Raw genomic sequence first — 24298 nt, 5'->3', positions numbered from 1 at the left:
CACTGAATATTCAAAAGAAAAAGGGCGGAACTCTCCAGCACTGCAAGATCTCTCTCATTTCTATATATGAAGGAGTGATAAGCCCAGTGCAATATAGCACTGTATGATATGAGAGTTTTGTTACACTTACACTTTGTGCTTTGTATTTTATATTACTATACACTTTAGATTGTAACTGATGCATTTGTAATTTGTAACTGATGCAAACTGAGCCTTTATATAAGCCCCATGTTTTCTCCAGTTACCTGCCATGTGAAATTTTGTATCCCAGAGAGCTTTATTACTTAATCTATGGAAGGCATTTCTCATCTCTCTGGGACTTCCAGGTTCCTCCCCTTTCAGTGAGTTCAGCCCCTGTGAAGTATGTTCTATAATCTTTCTCCAAACTAGAGAACGTTTTATTATATGGACTATAAAAAGTAATGACGCTCTCTGGGATACTGACAGCTTTTCCGTTTCAATTTAAATAGAAAAAAATGCAAAGTGCAATGTAATTTGTAAAAGATACAAATAAATATACAAAGTATGAAACTAATTTGTTAAAGTTACATAGAAACTGTGAAACCACAATCAGAATTTGTAAAATCACAATCCTAAATAAACTGCTGATTACAAAATAAAATACAGAATAGAAAGTTCAAAGTTTAAATGTAATAAAAGTTAATCTGAAGTGTAAAGTGATATAAAATACAAAGCACAAAGTTTAAATGCAGCAAATCTCCCATGTCATGTAATCATATATTGCACTGGGCTTGTCTCTAATTCCCGTACATAAATGCAGGAAACGTCCCCTGGAGAAGTAAAGCAAAATCTGTCTTTTGAATATTTCACTAGGTATTTCATAGTGCTGGAGGATCATTTTAGAATATCTCACCTGAGCGGAGGTTTTGAATATCAGGCCATCATTGTGCTATACAATACCGAAAGCCTATATAGTTTAATGTTGCCCATGGAGCAGGAATATAAACAAAGCCTTATTTCCAAGGCCTTTACTGGCCTGCATTTATATGTGTTCTCTAAAAGAGAAACATTTTAATATGAACTGCTATTGCATTAATTATATGATTCAATATTTGTGCATGGAATGGTGAAGAGTTTCCAATCCCTTACAGAAGGTTATCATAATATAGCTATAAGTGTGCAGTAAACCTGCAAGGCTGGAAGCTAATAATGCAAAATAAAGATTAGTCCAAACAAGTGTAATTGAAAAGGAGGAAATTCCATCCCAGAAGTACATGGAACTGGCAGTGTATATAGAGTACACTTCTGTACCTACCTCAGTATGCTCTAATGACAAACACTGCTGCCATATATAGAGCACGCTCCTGAGCCTATCTCAGTATGCTCTAATGACAAACACTGCAGCCATTTATAGAATACACTCCTGAGCCTACCTCATTATGCTCTCATTACAAGAACTGCTGCCATATATATAGCACTCATCTGTGCCTACCTCAGTAAGCTTTCATGACAAACACTGCTGCCATATATAGAATACACTCTACCTCATTATGCTCTCATTACAAGAACTGCTGCCATATATATAGCACTCATCTGTGCCTACCTCAGTAAGCTTTCATGAAAAACACTGCTGCCATATAAAGAGCACACTCCTGAGCCTACCTCTGTATTCTCTCATGACAAACACTACTGCCATTTATAGAGCACGCTCCTGAGCCGACCTCAGTATGCTCTCATGATAAATATTGCTGCCATTTATAGAGCACACTCCTGATTCTACCTAAGTGTGTTTCTCATGCCAAATACCGCTGCCATATTTAGAGTGCACTCTTGAGTCTACCATAGTATGCTCTGATGACAAACACTGCTGCCATATTTAGAGCACGCTCCTGATCCTACCTCAGTATGCTCTCATGACAAACACTGCTGCCATATTTAGAGCACGCTCCTGATCCTACCTCAGTATGCTCTCATGACAAACACTGCTGCCATATTTAGAGCACGCTCCTGATCCTACCTCAGTATGCTCTCATGACAAACACTGCTGCCATATTTAGAGCACGCTCCTGGGCCTACTTTCATGGAAAGAAGCTGAGTTTCAATAAAGGAGACCAAGAGTAAGTGTTAAATATAATGAAAATAACTTTGATTTTAGTTAAATTTTACACTCTAAGTAAACAGAGAATGTTTAATTTTGACTTAAATGTCCCTATAACATGCTTAGCTGCCACAAATTAATATAAACAACAGAGATTTTTCAGTTTCATTAGCAATTTTATCATTTTTTTTCAAGGTGCTAGGTTAAGCTCTGAAATGTGACACTATCGCGCCGCTCTAGCTGTTGCTAGGGACGCGGCGCCTGCTGTCTGCTTGTTGCCTAGGGGGGAGTCGGCTCCTCTCTGCGTGCGGCGATTACGTAATCGCCGCACACTTCCTCCTTCAGAAGCCGGTCTGGATCTCCTGTGGCGCGAATCCTGCGCCTATGTAAGTAGCGTCAGTCCTACCTATCACTGCCCAAGTATAGGTGTTACTTACTGTTCTCCTGGGTGTTATTGATTCGTATGCTGGATTGTTATTTTGTTGCTGACCCCTGCTTGTCTGACCACTCTGCCTCTTTAACCCTTAACTGCTGGATTGATACTTCTGCTGAACTCTGCTTGTCTCACCACTCTGCCTCTTTAACCCTTAACTGCTGGATTGATATTGTTGCTAAACTCTGCCAGTCTGACCACTCTACCTGTTAACCCATATCTGCCTTGGATTGCCTCACAGTTGCCAAACCCTGCCTGACCATCCTAGTGGTTTACCCCTAGACTGCCTTACTGTTGCCGGACCCTGCCTGCCTGACCATACTAGTAGTTTACCCCTGGACTACCTTACTGTTGCCGAACCCTGCCTGCCTGACCATCCTAGTGGTTTAACCCTGGACTGCCTTACTGTTGCCAAACCTTGCCTGCCTGACCACCCTAGTGGTTTGTCTCTGGTTTCCTGCCTGTTGCCGCCAAGGACTGTCCTGCCTGTGGTGAGTGCCATTTATCTTATCTTGCAAACCTACTCTGCTCTGGGATATTCCCTATCATTCCGGTTCGACGCCGGGATAACAAGACTACTGGCCGAGTTCGGTCTGATAGAGGAGTATCCCACGAGCATTACAGACACTGTGTGGCGCCATCTTGTAGTGTAGGTATCTTGTACTCTGTGACAGAAGCGCTGAGCATATACAGATTAGTGATGTTGGTTATTTGACAGCTGTATTGTGCACTTGTGTTTAATGTGCATCATATTTCTTTTTTTCAGTGGCTGCATTGCTCTGTTATTCATGTGGCCTTTTCATATGTTATGTAACTTACAAACTAATTTAGTGCTCCCTGTATGTGGCCAACAACACCACATACACATTTTAGTAACTACATAGCTCTGTGCCTATAAACCTTATTAAACCCCTGATTTAGTGCTCCCTGTATGTGACCAACAACACCACATACACATTATAGTAACTACACAGCTCTGTGCCTATAAACCTTATTAAACCCCTAATTTAGTGCTCCCTGTATGTGACCAACAACACCACATACACATTATAGTAACTACACAGATCTGTGCCTTTAAACCTTATTAAACCCCTGGTTTAGTGCTCCCTGTATGTGACCAACAACACCACATACACATTATAGTAACTATACAGCTTTGTGCCTATAAACCTTATTAAACCCCTGATTTAGTGCTCCCTGTATGTGACCAACAACACCACATACACATTATAGTAACTACACAGCTCTGTGCCTATAAACCTTATTAAACCCCTGATTTAGTGCTCCCTGCATGTGACCAACAACACCACATATTCATTATAGTAACTACACAGCTCTGTGCCTAAAAACCTTATAAATCCCCTGATTTAGTGCTCCCTGTATGTGGCCAACACCACATACACATTATAGTAACTACACAGCTCTGTGCCTATAAACCTTATTAATCCCCTGATTTAGTGCTCCCTGCATGTGACCAACAACACCACATATTCATTATAGTAACTACACAGCTCTGTGCCTAAAAACCTTATTAAACCAGCAAATACTCAGTTAATTAAAAGCACATTGAACTAAGTAGCATTCTGGCAGTGTACAACCCCAGCACAGTAATGCAGGGCATTATATTCCTACTGGCTCCTAAATGTTAAACAGGTTTGTCGACCCATGCACTAGAAGCTTATATACCAATCAACCCCCATTTAGAGGGACAGTAAACACCTTGAGATTTTTATATAAAATGTTTAGTGATGCTTTATGAAACAACTCTTATAGTTTATTATTAGTTATAAAGTATTTAAAAATCCGTCATAAACCAAGTTAGGGCTAAATTATTAGTGGAGCACAAAATATTGCTTCCGCGAAAGCGATATTTGCGCTCCACTTAGTAATACCAGCGCATGCAAATGTTCAGAAGCTTTGCACTCATGAGAAAGCGCTTCCATGGGCTTCAATGGGAGCCGCGGTCTCATGTTGTGAAACATGGAATACAAACTAGCGCAGTGAAGGGGGCAAGTCACGCATCAGATTGTAAATACTGTATATATGTACAGTATATAAGAATATATACAGGGAACATACAGTTCCCATAGACCTCTATGTAAAGGCACTTTTCAGTGCCGTTTTTTTCTAACACCCCACACCTGCCAACTTTAACCCCCCATAACTGATTTTGCAGGGTTTTTTTAATTAAAAAAAGAGCTTATCTTTTTTTTTAACAAAGAAAAAAAAATACTCTTTATTTTGGGGGCGTTTGGGGGTTATTTCTAAAATTAACCAGAGGTCTAATTGCTACTGCAAGCTTGTGGTATCAATAACCAGCTACTTGTAATGGCTGGTTATTTTGCACAGTGCCCCACTTGTAATCTTAATTATTTATTATAACCATTTGCAAGTCTAATTTCATTGTTTATTTATTGGAATGTCAACTTTGTCACCAACAATATGCTGAGAAAACTACAAGAGAGGCCCATACAAGAGTAAAAAAACATTCATGCTATACACTTTACAAATATTGAACAATTTACAGTGAAAACCATTGATAGAGTGTTGGTGCCACCTAGAGGAGGTAATAAGTATAGACTCTTGAATAATAAAGAACATTTTTGGCTATTTAAATTAAAAACATGGTACCATCTTGATTTCAACCAGTATTGGGAACATTAGCTTTTTTGTGGCATAGGTTAGAACAGACATTATATATTGGTATAATCCACATGTATTGTCATCATATTTTGATCTTTTGCACATATTAGCTGTGTCTAATATAATTATTTGTGTAAATAATTTATCACTTATTTATGAGACATTTTTGTATGAGCTTTTTGTTACTCCAGCTGAATTGAATTATGCTAAATGTTTACATAATTCTTGCTACTGAGTACTTTTATTAGATCTGTTTATTTTAAACTGGTGTGTAAGGTAAGTTGATGGTCTTTAAATGGACAGTCTAGTCAAAATTAAACTTCAGTGATTTAGGTAGGCTCATATGCTAATTTCTAAGCCCTTGAAGGCTGCCTCTTATCGCAATGCTTTTCAACTAAGGATACCAAGAGAATGAAGCAATTTAGATAATAGAAGCAAATTGGAAAGTTGTTTAAAATCACATGCTCTGTCTGAATCATGACAGGAAAACTTTGGGTTTCATGTCCCTTTAAATACAAGGTAATCACAGAGGTAAAAAGTGTATTAGTATAACAGTGTTGGTTCTGCAAAACTGGGGAATGGGTAATAAAGAGATTATCAATCTTTTAAACAATAAATGTAGGAATTAGTCTATTAGGAAGCACCAGTGAGATGTCTGCTGCATATTTAATGGATAATAAAGAATATTACTTTTTTTTACTTCTTCTGTGCAAGCTGTTTCTTAGAGTGTGTTAAAGGTTTTTATATCCTGCTTAGTATAAACTTCTCTACATCACCAGCACACTACTGACTGTTTGTGTCCCTTTATCAGATCACAGAGGTTTCTGGTTGCTTACTGAAAATATTATCCCATTCTGATGACAAAACCAGGTGACATGCATGTGACATCCTGCTTACCTCTGTGTGCATCAGGAAGCTCTGAAGTTTGGTTCTTGTCAGACATTGTCTTGTTCAGCAACTGAATTTGTCAGATATTCTTATAATGTTTCTGCTTTGCTGGTAAACGCAGTGACGTGTATTGTACGTGATCTTCACAGTAACAGGAGCCTAAACAGAGAGAGAGAGAGACGGTTTCACGTACAACAGTTGTTGTCATAGGGGGAAATAGTGTGAATTATTGTTGTCCAATAAGTGCTCTCCCCATATGGCAATTTTGTTCTAGCTAGAGCGCTGATTGGAGAACAATTCAAACCGTTAGCTTAGAGAAAAATTGACTTTTGAAGTGGGCGGTGGAGTGCGGGAATTAGAATTTTATTTCTATAATAAAAAGTAAGTTATAGCGTAACTAACTTCATTACAACTGATGAATGTAACTCAATCTAAAATATTACTAACATTCCAGATATGTTTTTAAAAAGGAGACAGTTTACTATCACTTTAATAACAAAATATGGCAAATTTTAAATGCAAAATAGATTTTTAAACTTTTTTTTATAACGTACATGACAAACAGCATAGGAGACATTAGTTCCTAAACTTTTCAAACACTTCAAACACATGGAGCGATATTAGGAGTGATGAGCAAATTAAAACTCCAGCTTAAGCTAGAAGTAATATTTTTGCGCTCGTCAGGTTGCGCTCGTATTATAAGGTAAAAGTAAACTGTTTTTGCTCTAGCGGTAACCCAAAGAGCCAAAACTCTGAAGTTAGAATATTGCGTGCGCATTCACTTATTCCCCCCTAGAAGTCAATGGAGAAAAAAAAGTGGAAAAACCTAACACCCTACTCTCGCGCAAACATGATCGCATATACTCATTTGAGCTAACCAGACATGAAAATATGAATATTTCCCAATTCAATGTTCCTCACATAACAGAATATCTTCTATTTTTGGTGCAATATATTTTTGGGATAATTCTTATTAGAGTTATTATGAGTGTAACTATACTTTGTAAAGTATTTTTGATGTGTTTTCTGAGACGTTTATGATTCACGAAACAGTTAACCAGCGCTCTGAAGTCTGGGTAATCATTCTAGCGTAAATCGCAATTGTGCTCACACGATCGGGTTTACTTTCAATTAGTAATACAAGTGGTAAGACAGATGAACGCAAACCCTCTTATCACTCTGGCGCAAATGTTTACACGCAAGCGATAAGGGGTTTATCGCGTATGTTCGAGTTTGACAGGCTTACTGCTGGTATTTCAAGTTAAAAGTAAATTTTATCGCTTGAGCGCATTCACAATTTACGTTAGAATAATTACAGTATGTGGGGGCGAAATAACTAGGTGTTGATTATTTATTTTTTCCCACTGCCGCCAATACCTTCATATTCTGCAGCACATCAGGCTTTCTGATTAGTTTTGCAGCACATTGTATAATTGCTATTACACTGCAGAACTAAAACTAAAGGCTAATGTACTGCAGGGGGTGTAGCAGGCATTGGTTCCTGTGTATAAAACAGTTTTATTTAAGCTTTATGTAACTAGTAATGCATTTTTATAACCATTGTCACCAGTCTTCTACATCCCCCTGTATCTATCTCACCCACACACATCCTCTCCAGCACCATATGTACAGACACTTAACCCTATAGAGAGATCCCTTTGCCTCTCATACACCACTCCTCCTATAGCACCTCATGGAGAGATATGCAGAGGTGTTCCATGTGTCTTTAACACCCACCGACCAGCATATTTTATCTACCTCAGCACCCTCCCCTGTACCATATATACAGATATATAATATTATAGAGAGGTCCCCTCTGGCTCACATGCACAGCCCCTTCCCAGTCCTTATACACAGATGTATAATGTTATAGAGATGTTCTTTCTGCCTCACACACAGAGCCCCTGCTATAGAACCTCATATAAAGATATACAGCACTAAAGAGAGGTTCCATATGTCTTAAACACACACCGCCAGTATCTTACAGGGAGTGCAGAATTATTAGGCAAGTTGTATTTTTGAGGATTAATTTTATTATTGAACAACCATGTTCTCAATGAACCCAAAAAACTCATTAATATCAAAGCTGAATAGTTTTGGAAGTAGTTTTTAGTTTGTTTTTAGTTATAGCTATTTTAGGGGGATATCTGTGTGTGCAGGTGACTATTACTGTGCATAATTATTAGGCAACTTAACAAAAAACAAATATATACCCATTTCAATTATTTATTTTTACCAGTGAAACCAATATAACATCTCAACATTCACAAATATACATTTCTGACATTCAAAAACAAAACAAAAACAAATCAGTGACCAATATAGCCACCTTTCTTTGCAAGGACACTCAAAAGCCTGCCATCCATGGATTCTGTCAGTGTTTTGATCTGTTCACCATCAACATTGCGTGCAGCAGCAACCACAGCCTCCCAGACACTGTTCAGAGAGGTGTACTGTTTTCCCTCCTTGTAAATCTCACATTTGATGATGGACCACAGGTTCTCAATGGGGTTCAGATCAGGTGAACAAGGAGGCCATGTCATTAGATTTTCTTCTTTTATACCCTTTCTTGCCAGCCACGCTGTGGAGTACTTGGACGCATGTGATGGAGCATTGTCCTGCATGAAAATCATGTTTTTCTTGAAGGATGCAGACTTCTTCCTGTACCACTGCTTGAAGAAGGTGTCTTCCAGAAACTGGCAGTAGGACTGGGAGTTGAGCTTGACTCCATCCTCAACCCAAAAAGGCCCCACAAGCTCATCTTTGATGATACCAGCCCAAACCAGTACTCCACCTCCACCTTGCTGGCGTCTGAGTCGGACTGGAGCTCTCTGCCCTTTACCAATCCAGCCACGGGCCCATCCATCTGGCCCATCAAGACTCACTCTCATTTCATCAGTCCATAAAACCTTAGAAAAATCAGTCTTGAGATATTTCTTGGCCCAGTCTTGACGTTTCAGCTTGTGTGTCTTGTTCAGTGGTGGTCGTCTTTCAGCCTTTCTTACCTTGGCCATGTCTCTGAGTATTGCACACCTTGTGCTTTTGGGCACTCCAGTGATGTTGCAGCTCTGAAATATGGCCAAACTGGTGGCAAGTGGCATCTTGGCAGCTGCACGCTTGACTTTTCTCAGTTCATGGGCAGTTATTTTGCTCCTTGGTTTTTCCACACGCTTCTTGCGACCCTGTTGACTATTTTGAATGAAACGCTTGATTGTTCGATGATCACGCTTCAGAAGCTTTGCAATTTTAAGAGTGCTGCATCCCTCTGCAAGATATCTCACTATTTTTGACTTTTCTGAGCCTGTCAAGTCCTTCTTTTGACCCATTTTGCCAAAGGAAAGGAAGTTGCCAAATAATTATGCACACCTGATATAGGGTGTTGATGTCATTAGACCACACCCCTTCTCATTACAGAGATGCACATCACCTAATATGCTTAATTGGTAGTAGGCTTTCGAGCCTATACAGCTTGGAGTAAGACAACATGCATAAAGAGGATGATGTGGTCAAAATACTCATTTGCCTAATAATTCTGCACACAGTGTATATGTAAACATTGAATACAATGCAGAGGTTTCCTCTGCCTCACACAAACAGAACCTTCCCAATTCATTAAATACAGATATATAATAATATAGAGAGGTTCCTCTGACTCTCACAGCACTCTACCAGGATTATATATACAGATATATTATCGAGAGGTTCCCCATGCATCACACACACAGCCCCCTCCCCAGTACCATATATATATATATATATATATATATATATATAATATTATATAGAGGTTCCCTCTGTCTCTCACACACAGAGCAATGTAAAAAAACAATGTATGTCTCTTTTTCCCTTGCTGTGCTTAGTCAGGTTCGAAGGGGTTAACTAGGCAAAGTCAGGGGCCAGTTTGTCTGAATGGGGGCTATAAACTATAGCTAGTTCTGAGTGCATGTCTGTTTTTGTAAATCTAATCATCTTTTATCCTTGTCCAAATTCTTGCATTTCAACCTGTATCAGTTAACACCTAAATAACTTATTATCCTGATACTCCAAATATATCTGCAAGAAAATATGAGTGAATATATAGGAATGCATGCATGTATATAATCACATAAACTAAGAAAGCTAGCAACTAGAATAACACTAGGATTGTCCCAGAAAGCAGACATTAGCTAATCTGTCTCTAGAGTTGACCTTTGCCCTTTTTGACTTTAACTCCGGTCCCCAGTAACGAATCACGCCACTTTTTGGACTGTGGCATCTGGGGACCGCGAGCTTTCAAATGACACACTGGAAGTGCCGCCGCTCTCCTGGGATAATTCCTCTCTGGCTGGCCAGGCTCCTGGAACTCCAGGTCGGCCACATCATGCCGGACACCCGCTAACTTTACCCCTGGTCGCTCTAGAGGCCCTTTGCCCCAGAGCTCTGCTCTTTTGGGAATTGGTAGCCCCTAGGGAGGACAAGAGGTGGGGGAATTGCCTGGAGGGAAGCTCCTTTGGGAACTGGGGGTTTTGGACACCCCTACCCCACTATCTTTACTGGGCTGTAACTCCTGCTTTACTGAGCTTTAAAATGACACCCTGGAAGTGCAGCAGTTTCCCCAGGATCACCCCGAAACCGCCACCTCTGTGTCCTGGGACTCTGTGGGACTGTGGCTGCTATGGCATGCGCCAGCCTGTCTGGAGGGGCGGGAATGGCGGGAGATTTGGGAGTAAGATAAGACCCTTTGTTTGTGTATAAAAGGAGTGCGTGTTTACTAATAAAATCAGTACTTCTTGTTTCACCTGAATGCTAGTCTGTCTAGTTATTTGGGTGGGCTTTGCTATAATCACTTTCTCTGCTACATAGTGACCTGTTGTCAGGTATAGGAAGGACCCTCTGGCAGAGCTACTAAGTCAGGGTAGCCGGAGTCTGTCACAGGGTGGGATCCTGAATACTGGTGATGTCTGGTATCAGGGTGGGATACTGGCTGTAATCCCTTGGCGGCTACATAGCTGCAGTCGGCAGGGAGGAAGCAGGGCCCTCTGTCACATTGGATGGCAGCGGTGGGATCTGCTTCTTCCACATGGTTCCTGCTGACAGAGGAGAAGTTCCAAAGTAGTCGGTAAATATGGAAGCCGAGTTCCTAAGGAGAGTACAGGTGGCGCTGGCCCAGCTGGACGGTCCTGGTTCTAAACAGGAGCAGCTGAAATGGAGGAGCATTGTCCGCCAGCAACTATAGACGTAGAGGCTTCAATAAGAACAGGACTGTGATGGTCTTTCCCACGGATGATAAGAGGTACTGGGCCCGGCGGGACTTGCGAGTGCCTTTCCTGGGCATGCAGCCCAGGGAGGAATGGCTATCTGACCTAGATAGACTGGTCTAGGCAGAGATGTGGGTGGAGGACGGCTACCGGCCCTCCGATGGCACGCTATGCAAGCGCGGACATGGCTGGAGGATGGCACCCCCACAAAGGGCTTTGGCGGCCCTGGAATACTATTGGAAAAGATGACAGAGGACCCAGAATTTGGGAGCTTGGCAAAACTGAGAGTGGAGGAAATTTGCATTTCCTGAGAAAAGCTGCTGGATCTCTCGGGGGTATCCTGGCTGGTAGTCGATCTGTTATCGCTTATTTTCCAGGAGTGGGCACTTAAAAAGGAATACAAAAGGCTACTAGACCTCCTTCAGCAGCATGCCACGGATTTTGCACGGAGCTGTGGTGCAGCAGTCTGGGATTCATGGAGGTTGGCCTCTGAGGAGTGGCAACAAGGAATAAGCGATGAAGAGCTGCTAGATACAGATCAGCAGCCTAGCTCCCGAGCTTATGGTCTTGGACCAGGGAGCCACCCCAGCAGAAGCACTGGCAACAGGGCAGAGAGTCGCTGGCCTCTGCCCAGCACCTGCAGCAGCTCCGGGAAACCAGGGAGCGGAAGTCACTGACCTCTCTCCCCACCAACAGAACCTCTTCCTGGGAGAAGAGACAGTCGGTCTCTCTCCCCAGTGGCAGAGCCATCCCCCGGGAGCGGAGATAGTCGTTCTCCCTCCCCTTCAACAGAACCCCTTTTTGGGAGTCTCTCGCCCCAGCGGCAGAGCCAGGTGCAGGGAGAGATGGCAGTCGGTTTCTCTCCCCAGCGGCAGAGCCATCCCCCGGGAGCGGAGGTAGTTGTCCTCCCTCCCTGTCAACAGAACCCCTTCCTGGGAGAGGAAACAGTCGGTCTCTCTCCCCAGTGGCAGAGCCAGGTACCAGGAGAGATGGCAGTCTGTTTCTCTCCAAAAGAATAGTGTATGGGTAGCGCTAGTACAATCATATAGAAAAAATAGATATGACCAAGTGATTTTTATAGGAATAATAGAGCGACGTGTGAAACAAATAAGGCAATTATATGCCAATAATGAAAAAATGATGTGTAATATGTTTACAGAAGTTGGTGTTAATGGTATAGTAAAATGATTTGTGTAATATAAGATAAAGAACGAATAATGTAGCAAAGATTAAAAAATATATTTTATATACATAAAAATAATCATAGGGTACCGACACCAGATACAACAAATTATTACAATAGAACTCGCAAGGTTAAAAAACAGAAAAATGACATTAAAATATATATACTGATGATGAATGCCAATCTAATATTGTAAAATTATTAAATGTTATTGCTCGCAACTTTTAACTTGCAATATGAGCCGCAAGTTTATACAGTTCTCTTCCAAATATGGTTACAATGTTACCGTCACTCCTGTAGTGGAAATAACTGTCACTTGTGAAGTAAGAGTCCCGTATAGTAAAGGTATCTTGTTCAGAGCTCCGGATCAGAAGTATCAAATGCGGTACTCCGGAACAGATGTATCACGTGAAGTACTTCGGACTAAATGAAAGACCACTAAGTGAAGCAGTATAGTTTACTGGGATGTAGATTCAAATGTCTCAGAAAGGGATTAGGTAGGTCCTGGGACCGAGGTATTTGCTGGCAGCTATAATCTCCTTTCTAGCTGTACCTACAGGTCCTGCTACCTGTTCCGGTGTTGAAGGTTAAGGACTGAATCACCGTGTGAATCAGGTATATGTCCCAAAACTTTATGTAACTGGACAAGCGATATGTTATAGGTGAACGAAAGGTATATAGATCCTGGGTGAGGAATTAAGCATATGTAATCCACTTAAATTCTTGTAAGCGGCTTCATGCACCTCACCTACTATAACCAGATTGAACACAAATTAAAAGAGAGAGAATGAGCAAGTCTACGCATTTCAGCCCTGTAGGCCTTTATCAAGCAAGTCTGTTTCTCTCCCCAGTGGCAGAGCCAGGTAAAAGGAGAGACGGCAATCAGTTTCTCTCCCCAGCGGCGGAGCCATCCCCTGGGAGTGGAGGTAGTTGTCCTCCCACCCCCTCCACAGAACCCCTACCTGGGAGAGGAGACAGTCTGTCTCTCTCCCCAGCGGCAGAGTCAGGTACCGGGAGAGACGGCAGTCGGTTTCTCTCCCCAGCGGCAGAGCCATCCCCCGGGAGGGGAGGTAGTTGTCCTCCCACCCCCTCCACAGAACCACTACCTGGGAGAGGAGACAGTCTGTCTCTCTCCCCAGCGGAAGAGTCAGGTACCGTGAGAGAAGGAAGTCGGTTTCTCTCCCCAGCGGCGGAGCCCTCCCCCGGGAGCGGATGTAGTTGTCCTCCCACCCCCTCCACAGAACCCCTACCTGGGAGAGGAGACAGTTTGTCTCTCTTCCCAGCGGAAGAGTCAGGTACCGAGAGAGACGGAAGTCGATTTCTCTCCCCAGCGGCAGAGCCATCCCCCGGGAGCGGAGGTAGTCATCCTCCCTCCACGTCAATAGAACCCCTTCCTGGGAGAGAAGGCAGTCGGTCTCTTTCCCCAGCGACAGAGCCAGGTACCGGGAGAGACGGCAGTCGGCTTCTCTCCCCAGCGGCAGAGCCAGGTGCAGAGAGAGACGGCAGTCGGCTTCTCTCCCCGGCGGCAGAGCCATCCCTCGGGAGCGGAGGTAGTCGTCCTCCCTCCCCATCAACAGAACCACTTCCTGGGAGAGGAGACAGTCAGTCTCTATCCGCAGCGGCAGAGCCCGGTACCGGGAGAGACAGCAGTCGGTTTCTCTTCCCAGCAGCAAAGCCAGGTGCAGAGAGGAACGGCAGTCGGCTTCTCTCCCCATCGGCAGAACCATCCCCCGGGAGCGGAGGTAGTCGGCCTCCCTCCCCTTCCACAGAACCCTTACCTGGGAGAGGAGACAGTCGTTCTCCCTCCCCAGCGGCAGAGCAGTTTCCCAGGGAGCGGAGGTAGCCAACCGACCGGCAGATACTCTTCCCGGGAGATGAGCCGGCCGGTCTAGGGGGGATACCCGCTTATGCAGTTGGTGCCACAAATTTGGGCACCCAAGCTTTGCCTGCCCCACCAAGAGCAACTTCAACCTATATACAGCTATACAATATTATAGAGAGATTCCCTTGCCTCTCACACACAGAGCCCTCTCCCAAGTTCCTTATATATACATATATACTATTAAAGAGAAATTCCATCTGTACCACACAAACAGCCCCCTCCCCAGTACATTATATACAGATATTTAATATTATAGATCAGTTCCCTCTTCCTCACACAGCACCCTACCCAGAACTATATATACAGATATATTTTAGAGAAGTTCCCTCTGCATCACAAACACACAGCCCCCTCCCCAACACCTTATATACAGATAAATAATATTAAAAAGGTTCCCTCTGCCTTACACACATCACCATGCCCAGTACTGTATATTTAGATATATAATATTAGAGAGAGGTTCCCTCTGCATCACACACACCCACGGCACCCTACCCAATACCTTATATGCAAATGTATGATATTATAGAGAGGTTCCCTCTGCATTTACACACAGCACCCTGCCCAGTACTGTATATAGGGTTGCCAGGTGTCCGGTATTAGACCGGACTGTCCGTTATTTCTGTTTACTTTTTTTTTTTTTTTTTTTAAACGGGCATAGCCTTAGTTTGCTTTTGAATTTATTTTGACATTGTTTTTACTATGGATGACGTCCATGGCCGGGCCAACCTACCCAGCAGTAAGTTAGTAACCCATTAGCCCAGCTCTGGCAGCCCGTGTCCACCGGCACCCCTTCTAGTCCTACGCTACTGCTACTCAACTCTACCACAGATGATGATGTGTTCTACTTCTGCAGTGCCCCTCTGCCTGCGCCATGCGTTCTGCCTGTAAAACTGTCAGACGTGACGTGATGACTACAAGAAGACCCACGGGCTACGCTGAGTCTATGCTGTCAGCTGCTGAATTCACTCAGTCAGAGCTGCTGTACAACATAACAAGGTAGGAAAATATTTACAGAACACCGGCAGCAAGATAGGATCTACTGTCAGACTGGGGATCTCTAAATCTTTTAAAGTGCCAGTTAACATGATCCTTTATTATGTTAACTTGATATATATATATATATATATATATATATATATATATATATATATATATATACACACACACACACAAACAAAAGGTTATTGGCGCACATCCATTTTCAAAAGCACAACATTTTTTTTTAACTGCTTCAAAAAATTGCCTGCGAACAACATCAAGGGACAACTATTCTTTTTAAATAAAATTGGGATCTTAGTCACACAATATGGCCATATTTTGCTTAGCCAGTCACCACTTACAAGGTGCCCCAATATAGACTGTTCCTAACACTACAGTCCTTTGCCTCAGAGGGCTGAATCATTCCTGCTTTTACTCTTCATAATAGAATGAGACTCCCTGACTTAATATTCACAACTCTATTACACTGTCATAAGCACACCTGGACTTGGGTGGGATGCTTTAACCAATGGGAGATGGTCAGTCTCCATGATTATGTTTTAATACAAATACAAAATGTGGTTTTGCACACCTTACAAAAAGTTTATATACACATCTTTAGGAGTGCTGCCAATATGACCCAGTAATTACACAAACAAAAAGGTATTGGTGCACATCCATTTTCAAAAGCACAACATATTTTTTAAGGTGTGCTAAACCAAATTTTGTATTTGTATTAAAACATAATCATGGAGACTGACCATCTCCCATTGGTTAAAGCATCCCACCCAAGATCAGGTGTGCTCATGACAGTGTAATACAGTTGTGAATATTAAGCCAGGGAGTCTCATTCTATTATGAAGAGTAAAAGCAGGAATGATTCAGCCCTCTGAGGCAAAGGGCTGTAGTGTTATGACCAGTCTATATTGGGGCACCTTGTAAGTGGTGACTGGCTAAGCAAAATATGGCCATATTGTGTGACTAAGATCCCAATTTTATTTAAAAAGAATAGTTGTCCCTTGATGTTGTTTGCAGGCAATTGTTTTGCAGCAGTTCAAAAAATATGTTGTGCTTTTGAAAATGGATGTGCGCCAATACCTTTTTGTGTGTGTAATTACTGGGTCATATTGGCAGCACTCCCAAAGATGTGTATATAAACTTTTTGTAAGGAGTGCAAAACCAAATTTTGCATATATATATATTTATATATATATATATATATATATATATATATATATATATATATATATATATATACACACACACACACACTGGGTGTGTGTATGTATGTATGTGTGTATATATATATATATATATATATATATATACATACATACATACATAAACACACACACACACTCAGTATGAGTGTGTGTGTATATATATATATATATATATATATATATATGTGTATGTATACACATACACACACTGGGTGGGTGTATGTATGTGTGTGTGTGTGTGTGTGTGTGTATATATATATATATATATACACACACACGCAGTATATATATATATATATATATATATATATATATATACACACACACATACATACATACATACACCAAGTGTGTGTGTATACACAGTGTAAGTATATATATATATATATATATATATATTATATATACACACACACACACTTTTTTTAACCCCCACACACACACTCGTATCTGTCAGATATTTTTATTGCAGACATCTGGCAACCCTAACTGTATATAGATAAATATTATAGAGAGGTTCCCTCTGCATCACACACACAGCTCCCTCCCTAGTACCTTATATATAGCTGTATACTATTATAGAGAGGTTTCCTCTCTCTCACACAGCCCCATCCTCATTTCCTTATAAACAAATATATAATTTTATAGGGAGGTTCCTCTGCCTCTCACACGCAGCCCCCTCCCCAGTTCCTTATATAGGTATATATGATAATAGAGACGTTAACACAGATAACAAATATTTTAAAGAGGTTCCCTCAGACACACATCGCCCCGGCTTTAGTACCATACTATATAGAGAGAGTGGCTCCCTCTGTATTACACACACAAAATGTCCCCTCCCAAGTTTCCCTCTGAAACACACACCAGTTCCTGCTGTCTAATACACATATGCACAGTTGCACACAGTCTCTCTCTCTCACACAGATACCTTCTTTAGTACGGTATGTACAGGCATTTACCAGTATTTAAGTGTGGCTTTGTTCATGTTTACCGAAAGCTGAGGCGGTAGCAGCTAGCTCCCATGAAGCTAAAGAACCCGTGATGTCATAAGAAGCGACTGTGACTTTATTGGTCCTTTAGCTTATTAGGAACAAGTTGTCAGGGTAAGAATCTGTAAGTCCGTGTGTGTTACTATCACCACTATATAAGGTATTGCAGTGTATGTTGAAGGGATCATCTTTATATTATAGGTGTATAGAACTTACTGGGGAGGGGGCTGGGTGTGCCCGAAGCAGAGAGAAACTCTATATAATATTATATAATAATAATACATATCTGTGTATACAGTATTGGGGAGGGGGTTATGTGTATGTGAGGCAGAGGGAACCTTTATATAACATTGTATAGTAATAAATATCTGTATATACAGTACTGGGGGGGGGGTTATGTGTATGTGAGGCATAGGGAGCTCTTTATGTTGGTGTGTGCTGCGTGCAAGAGGCAGAGGGCACCTTTTTATAATAATATATCTCTGTATATAAGGCGCTGGGGAGCTGGGCTATGTGTATGTGAGGCAGAGGGAACTCTTTATATAAGTGTGTGCAAGAGGCAGAGGGCACCTTTTTATAATAATAAATATCTGTTTATAAAGTACTGGGGAGTGGGGGCAAGAGGCAAAGGAAACTTATTTTTTATTAATATATATATATATATATATATATATATATATATATATATATATATATATATACATAATATTATTATTATGTGTAAAAATCAAGAAAAATCACCAGCGCTAAACCTTTGTAGAGGATTTTGTTATTTAACTCTTTTTCTAAGGCTATAAATTGCCCTAGAATGTTTCTGTAATTGTATAGATAAGAGTCCCTGTTATGTAGTGTAAGTATAGTTTTAATATAAATATAAAAAAAGTTTTCTAATCAGTATACAATATACAAGAAACTCTAATCCACCAAATATAAATAGCATGCTGCCTTGGTATTGACACAGTGTACTCCTGTCACTGTTAGAGATATTAGAGAAAGAGCAATCAATAATGGAAAAAAGGCACCCTGCTATAGTCTGTCTTTCTAATATACAAAATAGGAAATACTTAGTGACACAAAACAGTACTAAATAATAGCGGTATGCAGTTCTTAATAATTTCTTCTGTGGATAACTTCTTAATACTGAGTGTTGAAGTGAAAAATTCCTGCTTACCATATCAGACCTCAGTCATATGAGGTAAAATGTCAGCTCTGCATGTGTAAAGATGATTTTATCTTTCTTTCCCAGAGTGGTATCCTCAGGCATTTTTGATCCATTTCTTATTCCATTAGTTATATGGAGCCTTTGGGGCCTATTTAATAAAGGTCTGTCGGACCTGATCCGACAGTGCGGATCAGGTCAGACAGACCTCGCTGAATGCAGAGAGCAATACGCTCTCCGTATTCAGCATTGCACCAGCAGTTCTTGTGAGCTGCTGTTGCAACGCCGCCCCCTGCAGATTTGCGGCCAATTGGTCGCCAGCAGGGGGGTGTTAATCAACCCGATCGTTCTCTATATGTGTATTTTTTTTCTGACATGTACTTTTTGCATAGTTCTGTTGTGGATTCTATGAATATTTGTATCTAACACCCGCGGGAATGCTCACATATTTAATTTATATAATTTTTATTTTGTATTGCTCTCTGTTTTGAACAATAGAGGTGCTGGACCTATATTGTCCATTGTTGAACACATTGCATTAGCTACGCACTACACTACCAGCCAATTAGAGGCTTGCGGTTCTGCTATCTGCAGTTTATAATTTTTTTAAGTATTGTTTTTTTTTAATATATATTTATTTATAAACCAACAGTGTAAATAAATTAGACATGTTACACTTACATTTTCCTTGCACCACGCAGGGTGTCATCGGTGTAATAAAAAGAAGAAAAACTGATAGAAAAACAAGACAATCAAAACAATATATGATGACAATATATATCCACTTTGTCCTTCTTGGACTATAAACAAGGAATTAAATCAGAAATAGGACTCCTTTACACTGTTGAGATATTTTAAATTAAATAAAACAGCAGAACAAAAGAAAATGCCACAAATTAGTTTCTCTCTCTCTCCCCTTGCACCCCCATCCCACTCCCCGATCCCTCCTCAACCCAGGCAAGACCAGGCTCACATCCTCCCTATGTATTAATTATAACGCCCTATATCCCGATATCCAAGCTGCCGGGAAATCACCTAATAAAACCAGCTCGGCGAAACTCTCAGAGCTCAAAAATGGATACAAAATAGTCTTCTGGTTGGATAATGAATATGTCTTGATTATAGGTAGCCACCGTATCCGGAATTTCCTGATTTCCCTTTCTTTTGCTTCTTTAAGATGGAAGGATTCAAAGATTATTTGAGTCTAAATTTCTTTAATAAAAGCAGAGAAGCCTGGTACCTTTTTTGGTTTCCAATGTTTTAATATAAGTTGTCTAATGAGCAATATAATTGTATTCAGGATATTTCTCCGCAAAGGGCAGTCATGAGAAGAACCATTAAGAAAGAAGATATTTTCTGAATCAAGATAAATATTTACTTTCGATAATTTGTTGAGCCAGAAAACGACCCTTCTTCCAGAACTGCCCAATCTTGGGACATGACCAAAACATGTGTAGAACATCTGCATTTATATATACGCAATGTGGGCAGAAGAATGTTTGACTGGGATACATTTTTGCCATTTTAAGAGGTGTGCCGTAGTATTTATTAATGAGTTTCATATGTGCTTCTTTCCAACTTATTGATATCCGACATTTATCTAATGCCTTAAAACTAGCCTTGATTTTTTCCTGATTTATATTTAAAAAAAAGTTGTCTCCATCTTTCATAAAGATTTTCCATAAAGGATTGACTTTGTTTAGCAAGCATAATACTATAAAATAGAGAAATTGAAGGGGCCTTAACTCTAAAATTAAAAATACATAATCTGATATTGGACCACGCAACCTTCTTAACACCACTCCACATTTTTGTATTGATAAAATGACGTACTTGTAGGTAGGCATAGAAGTTATTACTAGGTAGATCAAACTGCTGCATTAAATTGTCAAAAGAAACGATTTGTCTGTCATCTGCTAATAATTGCTGTATAAATTTATGACCATTACTGGACCACATTCTAAATACAACCTGGTTATTTCCCGGGGAAAATTCCGGGTTACCTAAAGTATTGTTATATTTATAGTTGTTGATTTTATCACTGTCATTTTATGTTATTTTGCTGCCACATAGATCTATGTTTTAACTGTATTTTTATGTGATTTTATTTAATAACAAACTTGATCTCCAACATTTTACACTTTATAATAAATGAATTTAATTGTATAATTATAGTTATTATATTCATTCATAGTCACCTTAGCCTCTTTGGATAGGCGCTTTTTAAACACACCTCATGTTTAGACAGAGTACGCCAGATTTGGATAGTTATGCATCCTGTTGCATGATAAATTAGTCTTGGTTTATTACACTGTGGATTACAGTTACACTGATTTTTCTAATGCGAGGGAATGGTGCATGGGCTTGATTTATATCCCAATGCTAAGCTAAACATGTTGCAAACTTTGTATCAGGTTGGACACCAGGATAACATGCTTTATATCCCTACCTATTATAGCTTTATACTCTCGGTGCATATGCATATTTGTTGGTTTTTGTATGGCCATTATTCCCATTTCTGTCATTTATTATTCTCACTGTTGCAGAGCTTAGTGTTACAGAATATCACTGACCTTGAACAAGATGAAAAAGCTGCCTGAGCAGATCCTGAATCACATCCTGGAGATTCTCTACCTGCTGACGGGAGAGGTGAGAAAACATCATAATGATACCACAGTAACCTCTTGCAGTAAATATTTGTATTAGTTGCTTAGCAACAAGAGGTGACAGATGCTCAGAGGTAAAGAAAGAGCCAGTGTTTAAGGTGTTTGTGGAAATACAGTGTAGAGTTCTGGGAATATTCTGTTGTATAAATACGCCTGAGGAGGCAGTTATTTCCCAGAAGCCATTTGTTCCATCATCCCCATACACAGGCCAGCAATAGGCAGCTCTTTAGGTTGCCTTCAGCATTTATAAACATTTATTATCAGTGCAGACCTTTTGCAATGCTACAGTTATAGTGGCATTTCTAGTGAAAAATATTACCAGACCTCTCAACTGTCCCAGTTTGAGTGGCACAGTCCCGTGAATCTAAAAACTGTCCCGTTCATACAGCTTGCCGTCTCGATCAACCCCTCACTATGGGCGATAACTGCGCTAGAAGTAAGCTTTTTTTGTGCTTGTATTATGAATTGAAAGTAAACTGTTTTCACACGTGCTTACCCGACGAGCGTAAAAAGCCAGTTAGAATATCCCGTTCACGTATTCCCCCATAGAAGTGAATGGAGGGAAAAAAAGTGGAAAAAACCCACTCTCACGCAAACCCGATCGCATATTCTCATGTACGCTAACTCAACATGAAAATATGAATATTTCACATTCCAATGTTCTTCACATAACGGGATATTTTCTATTTATTCATAAATAAATATTTCTACATATAATAATTGATGAGGTTTTTTGGTGCAATATATATCTATACCAATATAATATAATATATAATATATATATATATATATATATATATATATATATATATATATATATATATATATATATATATATATATACATACAGGAATATCTATTTATAAATACTTAGAAAATATTCTGCTATGTGCAGAACATTGTAATGTAAAATATTGACAGGAAATATACAGTGTAACACGTTATTAAATATGAATATGACATAAATATGCTTTTACATGTTTTCATCTTCTTAGCTCAAATGCACTTCTATATATGTGTACATATGTATTTATGTGTTTATATGTGTATATGTCTGTAAATGCATATATACACATATAAATATATATACAACAAAGTTTTTTTTTTTGTTAAGCACACCACAAAAGGACTGTTTGATCTAAGCACACATATTGTGGGAGTGCTACCGAAGTGACCAAAACAATTACAAGACAACAAAAAGTATCGGTGCACATCCAACCACTTAAGTCCACTCTTTCATGGCATATTTGTATATGCTTCTGTCTGTCAAATATACTTACATAGCTTCTAATAAGATTGGGATAAACATCTCACAATAATATTGACTTATATTTATGCTGCAAAAACAAATATACTTCTATCTGCTAAATATACTTACATAGTTCAAATAAAATTGGGATTAACATCTCGCAATAATATTGACTTATATTTATGCTGCAAAAAATTGCCTGTTAAATATGCTTTTAAATTTAAATAAAAACTTCTGTCTGCTAAATATACTTACATAGTTCAAATAAGATTGGGATAAACATCTCACAATAATATTGACTTATTTTTATGCTGCAAAAAATTGCCTGTTTAAATTTAAATAAAATAGGAATCTTAGTCACACAATATGATCATATTCTGCTAGGCCAGTCACCACTTACAAGGTGTCCCATATTAGACTGGTCCTACACTAACCAGTTTCTACACTGCAGCAAGTCATGTCTACACAGTGTGAAGCTTTCTAGCTTATTAAAGGATTACTTTCTGTTATAATTTTTAAGCCAAACAACTAACATATTAAAGTTAATAAACATTAATTAAAACCTACTGACCTATATTTTCTCCAAAACGAAGTTTCATAACGTTATAAAAGTTATATCTTTTATTCCCCGATGATGTCACGTTATCCTGCATACTATTTTCAGCACTGTGTGTTCAAAATACTTAAACCAATTAAATTGTGTTTAAAGCGCCATTTTGAAACCTAGGTATTGTAAACGGATTGGTACAGAGCAAAGGATACCCATGGAGTGGGTTTGGAAAACAATTAAATTTGCAGCCAAGATTTCTTATATAAGGTAGAGCTATGTTAATGAAATGCTATTGATAAAAAGCGTATTTGGGGTAGTTAGTTAGTAACAGGCATAGAAAATATTTACTTACAGTGGCCCTTTAAGTATATCACAATTTATCTGGAACACACTTGGGCTGGGTGGCGTGCATTAACCAAAGGGGAGGGATTTGGTCAGCTCCCTATTCAAAGATACAACAATGGTTTTTTTTGGTTAAGCACACCACAAAAGGACTGTTTGATCTAAGCACACATATTGTGGGAGTGCTACCGAAGCGACCAAAACAATTACAAGACAACAAAAAGTATCTCTTTCTCTTGCTCTTTCTCTTGCTCTTTCTCTGGCTCTTGCTCTTTTTCTCTTTTTCTCTTCCCTGTCTTTTTCTCTTTTTCTCTTCCCTGTCTTTTTCTCTTTTTCTCTTCCCTGTCTTTTTCTCTTTTTCTCTTCCCTGTCTTTTTCTCTTTTTCTCTTCCCTGTCTTTTTCTCTTTTTCTCTTCCCTGTCTTTTTCTCTTCCCTGTCTTTTTCTCTTTTTCTCTTCCCTGTCTTTTTCTCTTTTTCTCTTCCCTGTCTTTTGCTTTTTTTCTTTTTCTCTTCCCTGTCTTTTGCTCTTTTTCTCTTTTGCTCTTTTTCTCTTTTGCTCTTCCCTGTCTTTTGCTCTTTTTCTCTTTTGCTCTTCCCTGTCTTTTTCTCTTTTTCTCTTCCCTGTCTTTTTCTCTTTTTCTCTTCCCTGTCTTTTTCTCTTCCCTGTCTTTTTCTCTTTTGCTCTTCCCTGTCTTTTTCTCTTTTTCTCTTCCCTGACTTTTTCTCTTTTTCTCTTCCCTGTCTTTTTCTCTTTTTCTCTTCCCTGACTTTTTCTCTTTTTCTCTTCCCTGTCTTTTTCTCTTTTTCTCTTTT

At 39.8% G+C, this 24298-nt stretch overlaps 2 protein-coding genes across 2 annotated transcripts in view; one reads left to right on the top strand and one right to left on the bottom strand.

Moving 5' to 3' along the window:
- The window catches only part of LOC128657197 (oocyte zinc finger protein XlCOF6.1-like), an 89609-nt gene extending 72053 nt beyond the window's left edge, over positions 1-17556 (bottom strand). Inside the window, exons 1-2 of the mRNA XM_053711449.1 lie at positions 17489-17556; positions 6033-6182 (exon numbers count right to left, since the gene is read on the bottom strand). Of these exons, the coding sequence (XP_053567424.1) occupies positions 6033-6078 (46 nt within the window). The 5' untranslated portion in view covers positions 6079-6182; positions 17489-17556. The remainder of the gene's footprint in view (positions 1-6032; positions 6183-17488) is intronic.
- A 3665-nt stretch (positions 17557-21221) lies between these two features.
- LOC128657193 (oocyte zinc finger protein XlCOF22-like) overlaps positions 21222-24298 on the top strand; it is a 167054-nt gene continuing 163977 nt past the window's right edge. The window contains exon 1 of the mRNA XM_053711444.1: positions 21222-21326. Coding sequence (XP_053567419.1) covers positions 21261-21326 — 66 coding nt within the window. The 5' untranslated portion in view covers positions 21222-21260. The remainder of the gene's footprint in view (positions 21327-24298) is intronic.

Source organism: Bombina bombina, chromosome 4 (genome assembly GCF_027579735.1).
Source record: "Bombina bombina isolate aBomBom1 chromosome 4, aBomBom1.pri, whole genome shotgun sequence".
Taxonomy (NCBI): Eukaryota; Metazoa; Chordata; class Amphibia; order Anura; family Bombinatoridae; genus Bombina; species Bombina bombina.
Note: the sequence above shows the minus strand (reverse complement) of the source record. Positions and strands in the feature narration are given on the sequence as shown.